The sequence below is a fragment of the Triticum aestivum genome, chromosome 5D, assembly GCF_018294505.1.
Source record: "Triticum aestivum cultivar Chinese Spring chromosome 5D, IWGSC CS RefSeq v2.1, whole genome shotgun sequence".
NCBI lineage: Eukaryota > Viridiplantae > Streptophyta > Magnoliopsida > Poales > Poaceae > Triticum > Triticum aestivum.
The window spans coordinates 31,621,493-31,637,118 of NC_057808.1; the positions used below are offsets into that span (position 1 = coordinate 31,621,493).

The 15,626-nt window shown below is 50.8% G+C and overlaps 1 protein-coding gene across 3 annotated transcripts; it reads right to left on the reverse strand.

Moving 5' to 3' along the window:
- Nucleotides 1–6,268: 6,268 nt before the first annotated feature.
- LOC123119238 (disease resistance protein RFL1) lies at nt 6,269–10,760 on the reverse strand. Of its 3 annotated transcripts, none has more exons than XM_044538960.1 (7): nt 10,558–10,760; nt 10,447–10,479; nt 10,220–10,345; nt 9,796–9,852; nt 9,617–9,701; nt 8,775–9,518; nt 6,269–6,735 (listed from the first exon to the last, which is right to left on the reverse strand). In XM_044538960.1, the coding sequence occupies exons 1-7, from the start codon at nt 10,572–10,574 to the stop codon at nt 6,565–6,567; spliced, it is 1,233 nt and encodes a 410-aa protein (XP_044394895.1). In that variant the 5' UTR covers nt 10,575–10,760; the 3' UTR covers nt 6,269–6,564. The 3 variants fall into 3 exon arrangements, with proteins under 3 accessions (XP_044394895.1, XP_044394894.1, XP_044394892.1); XM_044538959.1 differs by having other exon boundaries at nt 9,614–9,701; XM_044538957.1 differs by having other exon boundaries at nt 9,611–9,701.
- Between the last annotated feature and the right edge of the window lie 4,866 nt (nt 10,761–15,626).

Sequence of the window (15,626 nt, forward strand, 5' to 3'; positions counted from 1 at the left end):
GGGTGAACACTTTCTGAAATTATTATAAGGATCAATCTACTACTACCGTCGTTCTAAGCAAATAAGATGCAAAAACATGATAAACATCACATGCAATCATATAGTGACATTGATATGGCCAATATCATCATGCTCCTTGATCTCCATCTTCGGGGCACCATGATCATCTTCTTCACCGGCATGACACCATGATCTCCATCATCATGATCTCCATCATTGTGTCTTCATGAAGTCGTCACGCCAATGATTACTTCTACTTGTATGGCTAACGCGTTTAGCAACAAAGTAAAGTAAATTACATGGCGTTATTGCAATGACACGCAGGTCATGCAAAATAATAAAGACAACTCCTATGGCTCCTGCCGGTTGTCATACTCATCGACATGCAAGTCGTGATTCCTATTACAAGAATATGATCAATCTCATACATCACATATATCATTCATCACATTCTTCTGGCCATATCATATCACATATATCACTTGCTGCAAAAAACAAGTTAGACGTCCTCTAATTGTTGTTGCAAGTTTTACGTGGTTTGTAGGTTTCTAACAAGAACGTTTTCTTACCTACGTATGACCACAACGTGATTTGCCAATTTCTATTTACCCTTCATAAGGACCCTTTTCATCGAATCCGTTCCGACTAAAGTAGGAGAGACAGACACCCGCTAGCCACCTTATGCAACTAGTGCATGTCAATCGGTGGAACCTGTCTCACGTAAGCGTACGTGTAAGGTCGGTCCGGGCCGCTTCATCCTACAATGCCGCCGAAACAAAGAAACGACTAGTAGCGGCAAGAAGAATTGGCAACATCAACGCCCACAACTTCTTTGTGTTCTACTCGTGCATAGTAACTACGCATAGGCCTGGCTCATGATGCCACTGTTGGGAATCGTAGCATAATTTAAATTTTCCTACGCTCACCAAGATGCATCTATGGAGTCTACTAGCAACGAGGGGAAGGAGTGGATCTACATACCCTTGTAGATCGCGAGCGGAAGCGTTCCAATGAACGTGGATGACGGAGTCGTACTCGCCGTGATCCAAATCACCGATGACCGAGTGCCGAACGGACGGCACCTCCGGCGTTCAACACACGTACGGTGCAGCGACGTCTCCTCCTTCTTGATCCAGCAAGGGGGAAGGAGAGGTTGATGGAGATCCACAGCACGACGGCGTGGTGGTGGATGTAGCGGGTCTCCGGCAGGGCTTCGCGAGCTTCTGCGAGAGAGAGAGAGAGAGGTGTTGCAGGGGAGGAGTGAGGCGCCCAAGGCTTAGATGTTGCTGCCCTCCCTTCCCCCCACTATATATAGGGCCAAGGGAGAGGAGGGGGGCGCAGCCTTGCCCCTTCCTTCAAGGAAGGGTGCGGCCAGGGGGGAGTCCTTCCCCCCCAAGGCACCTCGGAGGTGCCTTCCCCTTTAGGACTCTCCCTTCTTTCTTATCTCTTGCGCATGGGCCTCTTGGGGCTGGTGCCCTTGGCCATATAGGCCAAGGCGCACCCCTTACAGCCCATGTGGCCCCCGGGGCTGGTGGACCCCCTTGGTGGACCCCCGGACCCCTTTCGGCACTCCGGTACAATACCGATAAAGCGCGAAACTTTTCCGGCGACCAAAATAAGACTTCCCATATATAAATCTTTACCTCCGGACCATTCCGGAACCTCTCGTGATGTCCGGATCTCATCCGGGACTCCGAACAACTTTCGGGTTTCCGCATACATATATCTCTACAACCCTAGCGTCACCGGACCTTAAGTGTGTAGACCCTACGGGTTCGGGAGACATGCAGACATGACCGAGACGCCTCTCCGGTCAATAACCAACAGCGGGATCTGGATACCCATGTTGGCTCCCACATGTTCCACGATGATATCATCGGATGAACCACGGTGTCGAGGATTCAATCAATCCGTATGCAATTCCCTTTGTCAATCGGTATGTTACTTGCCCGAGATTCGATCGTCGGTATCCCAATACCTTGTTCAATCTCGTTACCGGCAAGTCTCTTTACTCGTACCGCAATGCATGATCCCGTGACTAACGCCTTAGTCATATTGAGCTCATTATGATGATGCATTACCGAGTGGGCCCAGAGATACCTCTCCATCACACGGAGTGACAAATCCCAGTCTCGATCCGTGCCAACCCAACAGACACTTTCGGAGATACCCGTAATGCACCTTTATAGTCACCCAGTTACGTTGTGACGTTTGGCACACCCAAAGCACTCCTACGGTATCCGGGAGTTGCACGATCTCATGGTCCAAGGAAAAGATACTTGACATTGGAAAAGCTCTAGCAAACGAAACTACACGATCTTTTATGCTATGCTTAGGATTGGGTCTTGTCCATCACATCATTCTCCTAATGATGTGATCCCGTTATCAATGACATCCAATGTCCATAGTCAGGAAACCATGACTATCTGTTGATCAACGAGCTAGTCAACTAGAGGCTTACTAGGGACAGGTTGTGGTCTATGTATTCACACATGTATCACGATTTCCGGACAATACAATTATAGCATGAATAATAGACAATTACCATGAACAAAGAAATATAATAATAACCATTTATTATTGCCTCTAGGGCATATTTCCAACATTTTCCGCTCGCTCTGCCCGCCATGGCTCTGCCCAAGGAGGAGAGAACTTGCGCCGATCCGTGCCAAGGAAGACGCCGTCGCCATCCTGTGCACCACCGGATTCGCGCCACCCCCGTCCAGAAACCCTAACCCTAGCGAAGGAAGTAGATCGCCTCGCAATCACCTTCACAATCGCCGCTCAGCGTTTCCTACGTCGTGGACCCAATTTACCTTCTTTTCATCTCTTTCAGAGTCAAGTCATCTTGGAAATTAGGAAACGAGTCGGGCTAGCCCGTGTGCATGCGAGCACTATTTTAAAGGCCTGGTCGGCCGTGTACGGGAGTCAGTTTTTTTGGCTAGGTTATTTCCATCGATGGATAGATCGGCAACTCGGGGTATCTCCAAGGCACCGCTGAATATTTGTTGATAGCTATTGAGGCTTTGTGATTTTGGTGTGAGATTGATTCCAGAGTTTCAATTTCTGCTGATCTGCTGAAGATCATCCACGTACTTTCTCTCTCCGGTGTGCATGTTGTTTTTGTGGCGATTGCATCTACAAGATCGTGAGCGCTACGCCGTTTCAGGTGACACTGTACCATGAAAGATTGGGAAAATTATTCTCGCCGTCGATTCACTGTCGAAGGACGCACTAGGCTGGCAGCCATGCCAGTGAGGGAAGATCCCCGTCGGCCGTTTCTTGGAGAGTCGCGTCGCTCAGCCGCTGCGCAAGGAGCACCACCACGCCGGGAGGACGCGGTCGCGAGTGCTGGCGCACCGCAAGGATGCTAGCCGTGCGACACCGCGGGCATGGCCAACACCGAGGCAAGCGCGAACGCGAGTGTTGCGGAGGTTCGCGTAGAACCGGCCACCGGCACCGGTCCTCGAGAGGAGGTCGCTCCGTTGGTGTCACCGCTGGTGCCTGCAACAACAACATCGTGGTGGCGGAGATGGGAGGGCAGCCTCAACGGCCACCCCCGCGAGGATGAAGATGGCATCGCAGTTCGCCGTAGCGACACCGGCTTTGGGCTCACCTTGTTGTGCAGAGGGGTCGCCGCCAGTCCACCGTCGTCCGTCGTTCGCTGCTTGTTCCTCTCCTCCTTCCTCTGTTATTTCGATTCTCAGCGCTGGAGTCGAATTGCTCGTGGTTGAGCGTGCTCATAACGTGTTGGAATAGACGAGAGACAACAATCCAGAAGATGTAAAGTTAATCAATCGGTCTCATTGATGATGGAATTACACATATATAGCCCCTGAAGGGTGCGTCCGAAGGGACGCCTCGGTTAGGAAAAGTAGGAATTAATAGGATTTATTAAATCCTAACAGAAACAAAAGCTGCTCTGAACGACTAAGAGGGAATATGTTCAGACTTGAGCACCACCCCGTCGTGCCGGCCCTTGTCGAGGATCAGGTAAAGTCTGTTTTAAACCTTGATGTTGTAGAGCACGACGCAAATAGACCTTCACGTCTAAATTCCTGAAGTCCATACCCTGTACTCGCTGATCCCGGTTAATCTGAACCCTACATTAATCCTATACTTGTTTGGAAGCACAATCCTGATCGGGATCGACCGTTTCTCACACTGTCCTCAGGGGCCTACATGTCATAATTTATTTCTTCCTCAATCTCCCCTTCTCGCCCGAGCCCCTTCCCAGTCGCAGTATCATCGGCTTCCCCGACGATAGCAGGCAGAAAATGGTCCGCTGCCGCAAGGAAGTCCGGCATCGGCGCGAAGGCTCGCGCCGGAGCTGTTGCTGCCGGCGACTTTCTCTTGCCCTCGCCACCACATCGACAAGAGCAGCGCGGCTGCATAGCGTGCTTTCTCGCGCCATGACAGGATGGAAAGGCTACACACGGAGCAGCTCACTGACCATGCGGCCGACGCCCTGGCCGAGCATGGAGTCCGCTGACCACCTCCGCCTGCTCTTTGTCCACGGTGGGGACAATTTCTAGCGATGTTGTGTTCGCTGGGAGCGTAACTATTCTGATCTGCTCGCGGTGGTGTACTGAAGTCGCTGCGGCTCTCCACGGGCGCGGGGCGTGCGCACGACGCTGACACAGTCGTGAACTACGAGTTGCCGAGGAGGTCCAATGTCACACACGACGGCACGAGCTTCACAACCTATGGCTGGTTGGTGAGCTCGGGTGGCGAGCCTAGTCTATGTACCTCATGTATGACAAGTTGACGATACCATCGCCATGACCGTGCTTTTGTTCGTGGCCTGGATGATGGCAAGGTGTTCATGGCCATTGCGTTCAGGCCCAGCTGTCCGCACGCATGTGCTTTTCTTATTTCTCTGCCGCTGTAAATCGCGTGAGCACACGTTTCTCCTCCCCTGCCCTCTGCAGGTCCGGCCATGCGTCGCCGACAACGGTGTTGTTCAACGCCTGCGCTCAGAAGTGCTGTAGGAGCGCCTCAGCAGCACCAAGGCGTCGTGGGGCTTACCTCCTGTAGGAGACCAGGCAGCTAGCGCTCCAGGTCTTTCTACAAGACGGAGGCAGCTCCTGCCATCGGAAGAATCTGAAAGCTCTGGCGGGTAGTTGGGTGCTCAAGGTGGCCTTGTGGATGACACACATCAGGGGTACGTAGGAGACACACTCGGTCGTGCAAACGCCGGTGCAGCAGAGCATGGATGAACACGCTCGCCACGAGCGCCGTCGCGCCATGAACTCTACGCTGCCGCAGTTGAAGCAGCCAACGAGCTCGAAGTGTTCAAGCAGGGCGGCCACGGGCTGCCGCAGTCGGCACGGCGGATTGAGGTATGAGAAGTTGATGTGCCCGACGTGGACGCCGGGAAGAGAGACGGAGAGATTGGGGATGGATTTGAAAAATAATGATGGCACATGGGCCTGGTGGTCAGTGACTGTGGAGAGTGATCCCGGCCGGGATAGTTATTTTCCCAGTGCGCCAAACGGATTGAGGGTTTAGATTGACCGGGATCAAGAAGTATAGGATACAAAACTTCAGATATTTAGACGTGGAGGTTCATTTGTGTCGCGCTCTACAACCTCAGGGTTTAAAATAGACTTCACCCTCGAGGATCCAAGTCAGCTGACAAGGTGGATCACTGGAGACGGGGAAGGCCACGCGTCGCTAGTGTTGTGCAATATCCCGGTTGCCACCGAGTACAGATTGGTAGAACATTCGTCAATTGTCGTTTCGTGTATATCAAGTGATTACAGAATCCTTGGGTTCTTTTTATCGATTTTCAGATCAATTGTCCCACGTCTTATTGTATTACCAAATAAAATCCTATTATTTTTAAGTAAATAAGTGTTGAGCAAATCGACGAGTTAAGTCACTTTTCAGTAGATAAAATTGTATATCTCAATATACTATTTAGGTCATCATTGCAACGCACGGACATGTTTACTAGTTAATATAACGGGGCAAAAGCATGTTTCGAGAACAAGATGCAAAGTGACAGATCCAACCAATTTTGGCTATCAAATTAGATCAATACATATTTAGTGTAAACAAAACGGAGAAGTTACTCCACCTACACTGCCGGATTTTGACTTTGTGGACATCCTTGCTGAGCAATCCTGCTCTACTTATGGCATAAATAATAAAGGCATGAAGCTGAATTATTTTTGCAGTGCAGAAATTTAAGCTGAAATAAGAATTTGTACGCCAATTGCAGGAACTTCTTGCAGGTGGAGCTATACAATTCAGTGATAGCCAGTTTTCATCAGCTGCCATTTTGCTCAAAAGGAAAGTTGGGGCTGTTAGAATTTTTATCTTACATAGTCCATCAACCATTCCAACAGCATGCTCACAGATGTAGGTGGTTGGACATTCAAACATACTCCCTCCGTTCCAAAATAGATGACCCAACTTTGTACTAACTTTGTTAGTACAAAGTTGGGTCATCTATTTTGGAACGGAGGGAGTACTTCTTACTAGGCAAGGACAATTATTTTACAGAACTGCGATTTATCAGGCTTCCAAACAGGTCTAATTAGGAGAGCACAGCAACACCTACCAGTGCCTGATATTGTGTAACAAATCTGCAAATTGTTCTCGTGACAATGGAAGCCGAGCCTGGAGATATTTATACATATACCTCCATTCATCTGCATCTTGTATCGCAGACATTGCCCCAGCAAATGTGCGTAGTGCTATCGGCAATCCTCCACAGGCTTGAGCCATCTGCACATAACAGTCAATCAAGTTAAGCAGCTGTTGTGAAAGTAGCAGCAGGTTGAAATTTAGCCACAAGAAAATGGTGAAAGTACGAAGGACGCAGCAGCTAAGATGGACAAACAAATCAACTATTAATATAAAACAAAAGTGATGGCTGGAACAAATCATCTCAACTCCTATAACCCTAGAACCTGAACTCTTCTCAAGTTGGGCTATGGGGTCAGAACTAAGGGAAGTATCTAAGGAGTAAGATTTTTATATTTCAGTTTACAAAGAAACATCAACCTAAAAAGATTTGGTACACAGAATATGAATTGTCAACTTCCTTTGTAACATTTGTTGTTCTTTTGGGAGTTTTTAGGTTAATCCAGTTCCAACTGTTAATCCATTCTCTAAGGAGCATAGCAGCACACAAGGAAAGCAGTCAACGATACTTCAAATGCATCAGTTGTTTTCTTCAACTAAAAATTTGCAAGTGAAATTTCCTAACTAGACTTGTTTGCTGAGAAAGTACCAAAGAAAACACTACAGCTGTAAGTGTGTGTTTATTACAACTTCATCTTCTACACATTCAGCTGAGATGCAATAGTGATAAACATCTTATAGGCTTATTGGCAGCGGGACCTGCGCAGAATTGTGACTGTTTTCTCTTAAAGATTAGCTATGGACTATGGTACTTGGTACATAATCTTGTTTTATGTGTGCTTCAGAAGGGGTTCTGCAAGATGTCGAGGTCACTGAAGATGGAAAACTTCTCCCTTTTAGTTTTCTGAACATGCTTTACTGTTAGTCAGGTTAGCTTTACAAATGCTGTTGTACTAGACCTATTTATTTAATTACCATCTTGCAGTTTTTAGATGAGCTTAACCTTGGAAAAATTTGTGTAAGACAATCGTTTTAAGTCCCAAGTTACAAATCTGGGCGTGAAATTTATGGTGCTTTTTGGTCTCCATTAGTAGCTTTCTATCTCATAAATTAGCAAATTTAATGACCGTCTTGTTATTCGAATCCCTGCGCGCAAGCCATTTTCTCACTTGGAATGATTTTTCTTCGAGAAGTTTTTCCTGGAAGTTTCCGGAGTCTGGTTAACACATTTTTTAGTACGAGATGCCTTGGAGTCAGTCCCTAAGGTTAGCTTGTTAATACATTAAAAAAACAATTTACCGATTGTATTTGCCCAGAATCTTTCGGCTCAGCAATCCATCCATTGTGAAAGCTTAACACCGAACTTATCTGTCGGTATGGACTGGATCCAACATAAAATAGATAGCATAAGGATTTTAGTATTTGAGGTTAGGTTTCTGATGGTATATCAATTATTAGATTTTTATACCGACACAGATCAACTTTACAGATACTTCTATTTATCAAAGGTTTCTTGCGGAACACAGAGTGTTTCCTTGTTGGCCCCATTAACTATCTTGAAGAAAACCTTGTTAAGTTGAAGTGTTTGAATAGCTTTGGTGACCCCAACAGGAAGTAATCAGATCATGCCTCTTATTGTGTGACTGATTACTTGATCTATTTAATAGTGTCTTGACGGCCGTTTAGTTCTCACTGAAGATGCATGGCAATTGGCAATACTGAAAGGGTGACTAGACTTAAGAATCAACGAATTGAGGGAGTGATATCGCTTGCGATGAGAAGGTTAATATCTAACTACGTGGGTTTGTAAAATTTGAAATCTCTAGAACAAAAAGAAAAGAATATTTTGATGTAATATGACTCGCTCAACTTTGTGACCAAAGATAAAAATTGTTGTCTTGGGTTTTGTTGTTGGTCTAGTATTTTATTGAGAGTGATGAATGCACTGGCGATATCTTAAGTATTAGTACCTTATTACCCATCTTTATTGATTTTGGTGTATCCATACGTTATTAAAAAAAATCGATTTCACTTAAAACAATTGCCTAATAACTAGGATGAATGAAGGAACTGATTCCTACAGTTACACGTGCACGCTTACTGGCAGAAAAAAAAAACAAGACAACAGGAAGTGCTGGCATGCATGAACCTTAGAAACAACATTTTGGTGGGCTGTGTACCTCTTTGGCAAGCGGCTGAATCCGAGGGTCATCAATGATTGCATCCCCAACTCTGTCTTTAAAGAGGCTCCAGGCATCATCTTCCCCCAAACACCCTATTTCGATGATGTTATCAGCAGCACAACCCATGAGGGCACAAGCATCCTTGCTCCCTGTCGCAATGATGACCTTCTGGTGCCGGTACTTCCCAAGTGGCATCCGCAGGCCAACCGCCGCCAGATCAACAGGCGCCTCCAGCTCATCTAGCAACAGGAGGAAGCTGGTGTTTGACAAACTGTGATGGATAACGCGGGCCCGGCTCTTCTCATCCATCAATGACATCATTTCGTAGTTGTAGCCCAAACATACACCCAATGCAAGCTGCACATCCGTCACGGTGGATCTGCTGCCAAACCCAAAATAGAGCACATGGTGGAAAACAGCGAAGATTCGGTAAGACTGTCGCAGCTGCATGAGAAGGGAAGATTTACCCACTCCACTCACGCCCCAGATCCCTAGCAAGTTATCATGGGCTAGCCTGCTCTCCAAAAAGTCATGCACCTTGTTAAGACAACTCTCCATTCCCCACAAATGGCGAGTTTCCAACCGGAGCTTCTGCAGCCTCATCTCACGGGCATGAGCACGGGTACGAGCTGCCTCCGACCGGAGCCGTATACAAGCGAGGAGCAGATCATGAACTCTCGCTGTGAAGAACTTGACCATTACCAGTGGTAGGAGGATCATGTTGAGCACAATGGTAGCCCCCTGTTTCAAAGCAGCAACACGCAGTCACTAAATCATGCTCATAAAGGGACCACATGGATCAATGGATGTTGTTTCATGTTTGGATGTTGTACAACTACAGATTTTGAAGGTAAATATAGCTGAGTCCTGGGGTGCCATAGGTACATGATGAAGGCAAGCTCAAGTTCGTAGTACAATGGAATCCTGTGATTGAAAATTTGAAATGGAGTTGTAACATTACAGCCGCCTAGAGAGCAGACACACTTTTAAGGCTAAGTAAGTAGGAGAAGATCATTACCTCAAGAACAGTACGCCTGTGATTGCGTCAAGTATGAATAGGATGTATAGTACTACGCTGTAAAAAATAGATAAATATTAATCTTCAGATTTTACATCCAATATGAATTGTTCATGACTCACAGATCAATCCAACATCAAGCAATCCCTTATATCACCCAGTTCCCCAGTAGAAAGATGGGCTAATGACACCTCAAATTCTGATATTCCCAATAGAAATAACCCCTTTTCAGCACAGATATGTTCTCTGCTAGTACATCTATCTTAGATAACAAACAACTATATGGATCACCAACAACCGGCTTAACACAGCGAAGTGCACCAATTAGACATTAAGTGTTCTTACCAATTAAAAATCAAATGTTCTCACCAATTAAACATTTAAGTGTTCTGGAATAAAAAATGGGTAAGGTTGGGATAAGTACATGTACTCCATGAGGAACCGGAGCCGGTAGGTTGAGCTTGAGCTGCGATCCTGCAGGAGCGGCATCAGAAATCCCAAAATTACCTTCGGGATCACATACAGCTGCATAACATACCCCCAAAACGCTCTGCGAAGAAAAAAGCAAAGAAAAAACTGTAAAAAAACGAGGGGAAAATATGTATACAAATAGGAATGAAACATCTACACTGGGAGGAAAGGAATACTTACACACACACCAGCATAACAGACGCCACAAACAATCTGCAAGGAACAAAAGCATGAAAATATCTGCAAAAAGATACGCAAAAAAGTGCGTACAAGGAGGAAAGGAGCACCTACGGGGTTCCGGTAGACATCCTTGAGGCGAAGGTTGCAGGAGCGAGTAGATCTGGCGGTAGTTGCCTTCAGGAGTAGTTGGCGGCGGCGGCGGCGGCGGCGGAGGCGTGGCCTGGCGTGGGAGTCGATTTGAGGGTTTTCTTTTTTCTTTTCGGGGATAGTCGATTTGAGGTAGGAGGGGGTCGGACTGGACCCTCTTGTTGAAATATAGGATAAGGTTGAGCCAGAGCGATACGGCTTGCTCCCCCACGGCCTCTCCAACAATGATACGGCTTGCTCCCTCACGGTTTCTCCGACAATAACCTGTAAATTTTGAGTATCTAGAGCCGGACTTTGTAAGTTTGGTCCTTCAAACGATCGCCGATACGATCGCACGCGTCCAATAACAGTGACCAGTCACGTTTTAAATTAGCAACTCTGCATTCGTTTCTTTCATACTTCATCCCCAAATCTTTACCTAATACCTAATAATAAAGAGAATTGGGTTTCTACCCGTACGTCGTCGGTGCTTTTTCAGAAAAGCCCCTCTATTTTTTGAGAATTCAACCCGCAGTTCCTACTTAAGTGGATATGAGAAAACGATTCGATTGTGCAAATTAACCCTTGGATTTTCTAAGAAGTTCGCCCGCACTCCTTTGCTCATCTTATCGAGAAGGTGGAGGTGGGGGGCAGCTTCGGCTGGGTTCTCGTCGGCGAGCTCGTCCGCCGTTCGGCTCTCCCCTCCACCTCCGGCCCTCCCGGCCTCTCCTCCGCCTCCGGCCTCCCCGCCCCCTAGGTGCGTCTCCATCCCAGCACCCAAGCTCCCCCGTGCTCGTCGGCCGGCAGGCATGGCGCCGCTGCGGAGCTATCTTCCCTCTTCCTAGCGTCGGCTCGAGGTGGGTGGAGCAGCTCGGCGCCCATGACCTCCACCACGGCCTGCTGGCGTGATGCAGCAGAGATGTGCAGGCAGGTGGAGATGGGGATGGATCTGGAGATGTGGAGAGGCGAACGCCGAGGCGTCGTTCGGCAGAAGCTAGCCCACCGATTCGCTGACGATCTCCGGGTCGCGCTCCGACTGGATGAAGTAGTAGACGAGTCGGACGCCGTCGACAGGGAGGCGCAGGTGGAGGACCCGGTCACGGCAAGAGAAAGCGGCAGGGCGTATGCTCATGGTGGCGTAGGCCAGTACAAAGGTCGGCGAGGCAAGGACGAGGTCGTGGCCATGGTGGCCGAGGCAGCAGTCAGCAGCGGCTGATGCAGGGGAGAAAGGCGAGGGGCGGCTGGAAGGATGCACGAGGGAGAGGCCGGGCGCGGAGGCGGAGCCTCGCTGCTCGAACCAGAGACGACGGCGCGAGCTGCGGGCCAGCACGGTGGCCTCCATGAGTGGATGAAGTAGCAGAAAAGTCGGACGTTGTAGGAGGTGCAGGTGGAGGACCCGGTCACGGCAAGAGAAAGCGGCAGGGCGTATGCTCGTGGTGGCGCGGTCCAGTATAAAGGCAGGCGAGGCAAGGAGGAGGCCGTGGCCATGGTGGCCGAGGCAGCAGTCAGCAGCGGCTGCAGGCAGGGGAGAAAGGTGAGGGGCGGCTGGCAGGATGCAGGAGGGAGAGAGGAAAGGAGGTCGGGCGCGAAGGCGGAGCCTCGCTGCTCCAACCAGAGACAACGACGCGGACTGCGGGCCAGCACGGTGGCCTCCATGGCCGGCAGCCCACTACCAGAATAACTGGCAATGCCGACGGCCGAACCTATGCCGACGGCCATCGTCGGCATAGATTGGCCTATCCCGATGGCCCAGCCCAAGCCGTCGGCATAGAAAAGCCGTCGGCGTATATCCATCTATGCCGACGGCCCCCGTCGGCAAAGCTCAGCCATCGGCGTCGCGAGAAATATGCCTACGGCGGCCGTCAGCATAGATAAGCCCATCGGCATAGAACGTGGGCCCGGCTACCCGGGCGGAAACGGCCTTTTGACGGCGTCAGTCTACGCCGACGGGCTAACGGCGGCCGTCGGCATAGCCCCCACGTCATCGATCCGCGTCGCCCGCCACGTCATCGATCCGCGTCGCTCGCCGGTCCGTGGGGGGGGGGCAAATCTATGCCGACGGCTTGGCCGTCGGCATAGGCCTGGCCCATGGATGTTGCCACGTCATCGATCCCCGCCCTTTGCCACGTCATCGATTCGTGGCTGTGTGCGCAGGTATGCCGACGGCAGGCCGTCGGCATACCTCTAGCCGTTGGCATACCTCTATTTTTTATTTTTTTATTTTTTATTTATATTATTTACTTTTTCCTTTTTTTCACAACATAAATGTGCCTTATCTAACAAAAAAACATACCCCGATGGTATATTGATTGCCCCCCTCACGGACGTTGCTGCCGCCGTGCCCCACAACGACGCCAGTGAGGGGGGCACACCCCGGAGCTGCGTGCCGGGTGCCTGCGCCAGCCACCACGCTTCCACAACCGTAGGAGGGCCCAAAGCAACACCTAGCGGCATTACTACCCCCCCAGGTACACCGTCCCGTCTAACCGGGCCCTCATACATGCGGGGCGGTGTGGTGCCATGTTTGAAGAGGCGGGACGGGGGCCCTCGGGGGATAGCAATTCCACCGGAGCGTCGCACCGGGCCCTCATAAATGCGGGGTGGTGTGGTGCCATGTCCAAAGAGGCGGTGCGCATCTCCGGGGTGTGCCCCCCTCACGGACGGCGGCGCCGCCGGCACCTGGAGGGTTGAAACGGATGCGTCGGGTCTACACGGAGGGGATCTTGCTGTGTGTCAGGCCCGGATGTTGCTCCAAAGTGTTCCTATGGGCTGACCTAACACAACCGGGTGGAGAGTTCCACTGGTCAAAGCACGTCCGTGTAAAGTCAAAGGGCTAGATCTCGTGGTCTAACGCTACATGGTTAGGCGGGACAGGGGCCCTGGGGGGATAGCAATGCCACCGGAGCGTCGCACCGGGCCCTCATATATACATGCAGGGTGGTGTGGTGCCATGTTCGAAGAGGCGACACGCGTCTCCGGGGTGTGCCCCCCCTCACGGACGACGGCGCCGCCGGCACCTGGAGGGGGGAAACGGACGCGTAGGGTCTACACGGAGCGGATCTTGCTGTGGGTCAGGCCCGGATGTTGCTCCAAAGTGTTCCTATGGGCTGACCTAACACAACCGGGTGGAGAGTTCCACTGGTCAAAGCCCGTCCGTGTAAAGTCAAAGGGCTAGATCTTGTGGTCTAACGCTACATGGTTAGGCGGGACGGGGCCCCTGGGGGGTAGCAACGCCACCGGAGCGTCGCACCGGGCCCTCATATATACATGCAGGGTGGTGTCGTGGCATGTCCAAAGAGGCGGCACGCATCTCCGGGGTGTGGCCCCCCTCACGGACGGCATTGCTACCCCCCCCCCCCCCCCCGCCCACAGGTACCCCGTCCTGTCTATCCCTGACACAGACGACCGCCGGGTCTAGCCCTTTGACTTTCGCCGGACGTGGCATGTCCATCTATGCGGACGGCTAAGCTCCAGTGGCATTGCTACCCCCCACAGCCCCCGTACCGCCTAACCCCCAGGGTCCCGGTGTCACAGGCGTCGCACCGGGTACCGGGTCCCATACAGACGGTAAACTAAGAATCTAAAAATGTAATAATTGAATTGATTAAAAACTCCGGTATTCATCATTGAAAATGTACTATCACTATGAACCTTTTAGTGCTCGGGCACCGGGCCGGCTGCCCGGGCACTGAAAAGTTCACAGTAATTGTCCATTTTCTTCATATAAGTCTAATGAATACCGGAGCTTATAACGTATGGATTAGTGAACTATTTAAACATGTCAAATTGCTTTTCCCTCGGCGAGGTGGGACTATTTTTTCAAAAAAAAGTAGTTGCCATCTATGCCTACGGCATAGCCGTCGGCATAGGCCTCCTATCTATGCCGACGGCCTGGCCGTCGGCATAGAGCCACCCTTATCCACTCGACGGCCCTCTCGCTGTCAGGTGCGACCACTCCTATGCCGACGGCCTAGCCGTCGGCATAGGGCCACCGTATCCACTCCTCCCTCTCCACTGACTTGTGGACCCATCCTATGCCGACGGCCAGGCCGTCGGCATAGGGGTGGCCTTATCCACTCGCTGTTCATCCTCCTCCACCCATTCCCTCTCTGTCTCACCCCCCGCCCGCACGTCGACCCGCACCGCGCCGCCGCCTGGATCCGCCCACGCCGCCGTCGTCTCCGCGCGGATCAGCCCGCGCCGCCCGCTCTATCCGCCCGCCCCGGCCTCCCTCGACACATCCCCCACGCGGCCGGCCCTCCCTCCCCCGACCTCCGTCCCCGCCCCGACCTCCGTCGACCCCGCCCCGGCGGCCACTTCGTCCCCTCCCCGACCTCCGCCGACCCCTTGCCGGCCACACCGCCCCCGCCCCGGCCATCCCGTCCCCGCGTCGGCCACCCCGTCGCTGCCTCGTCCACCCCGTCCCCGACCCGGCCGCCCTCGCCTCTGCCCCGCGCGCGGCCGGCCCTTCCCCGCGCCAGGCCACCGCCGCGGCGGCCCTCCACCGCCTGCTCTGGCCCGTCGTCCGTGCCTGCCCCTCCCCCCGAGCCGGCCCTCCCCCACGGTGAGCTCCCTCCCTCCCTCTCTGTAGATTTTTTTGTTAATTTTGTTGTTGTTCATAGTTATGTAACTAGATGGATGGATGCATAGTTAGATGATAGATGATTTGATGATAGTTACAAATGTGAGAAATGCAACAAATGCAATTTTTTTAACAAGGGGCATGATGTTAGATGATAGATTTTTTGATGATAGTTGCAAATGTATGATGATTGTTACATGATAGATGATGATGTTGATGATGATAGATGATGATGTTGATGATAGATAATGATTTTTTTTGCGGAAGAGATGATATAGGATGCTGATTTTTATGATTCGGTGATTGTTAGATGATGATGATGAATATATTGTGATGTACTTAATTATTGTCATGGTGCAGGTTCTGTGGTGTTCCATCTCGGTGAAGTGATCGGCATAGGAGCTGTTGGTCCCCGGTCGTCCGTCTGCTATTCGAATACTTCCTCTACAGCCGAGGGTGAGCTACGAATCAT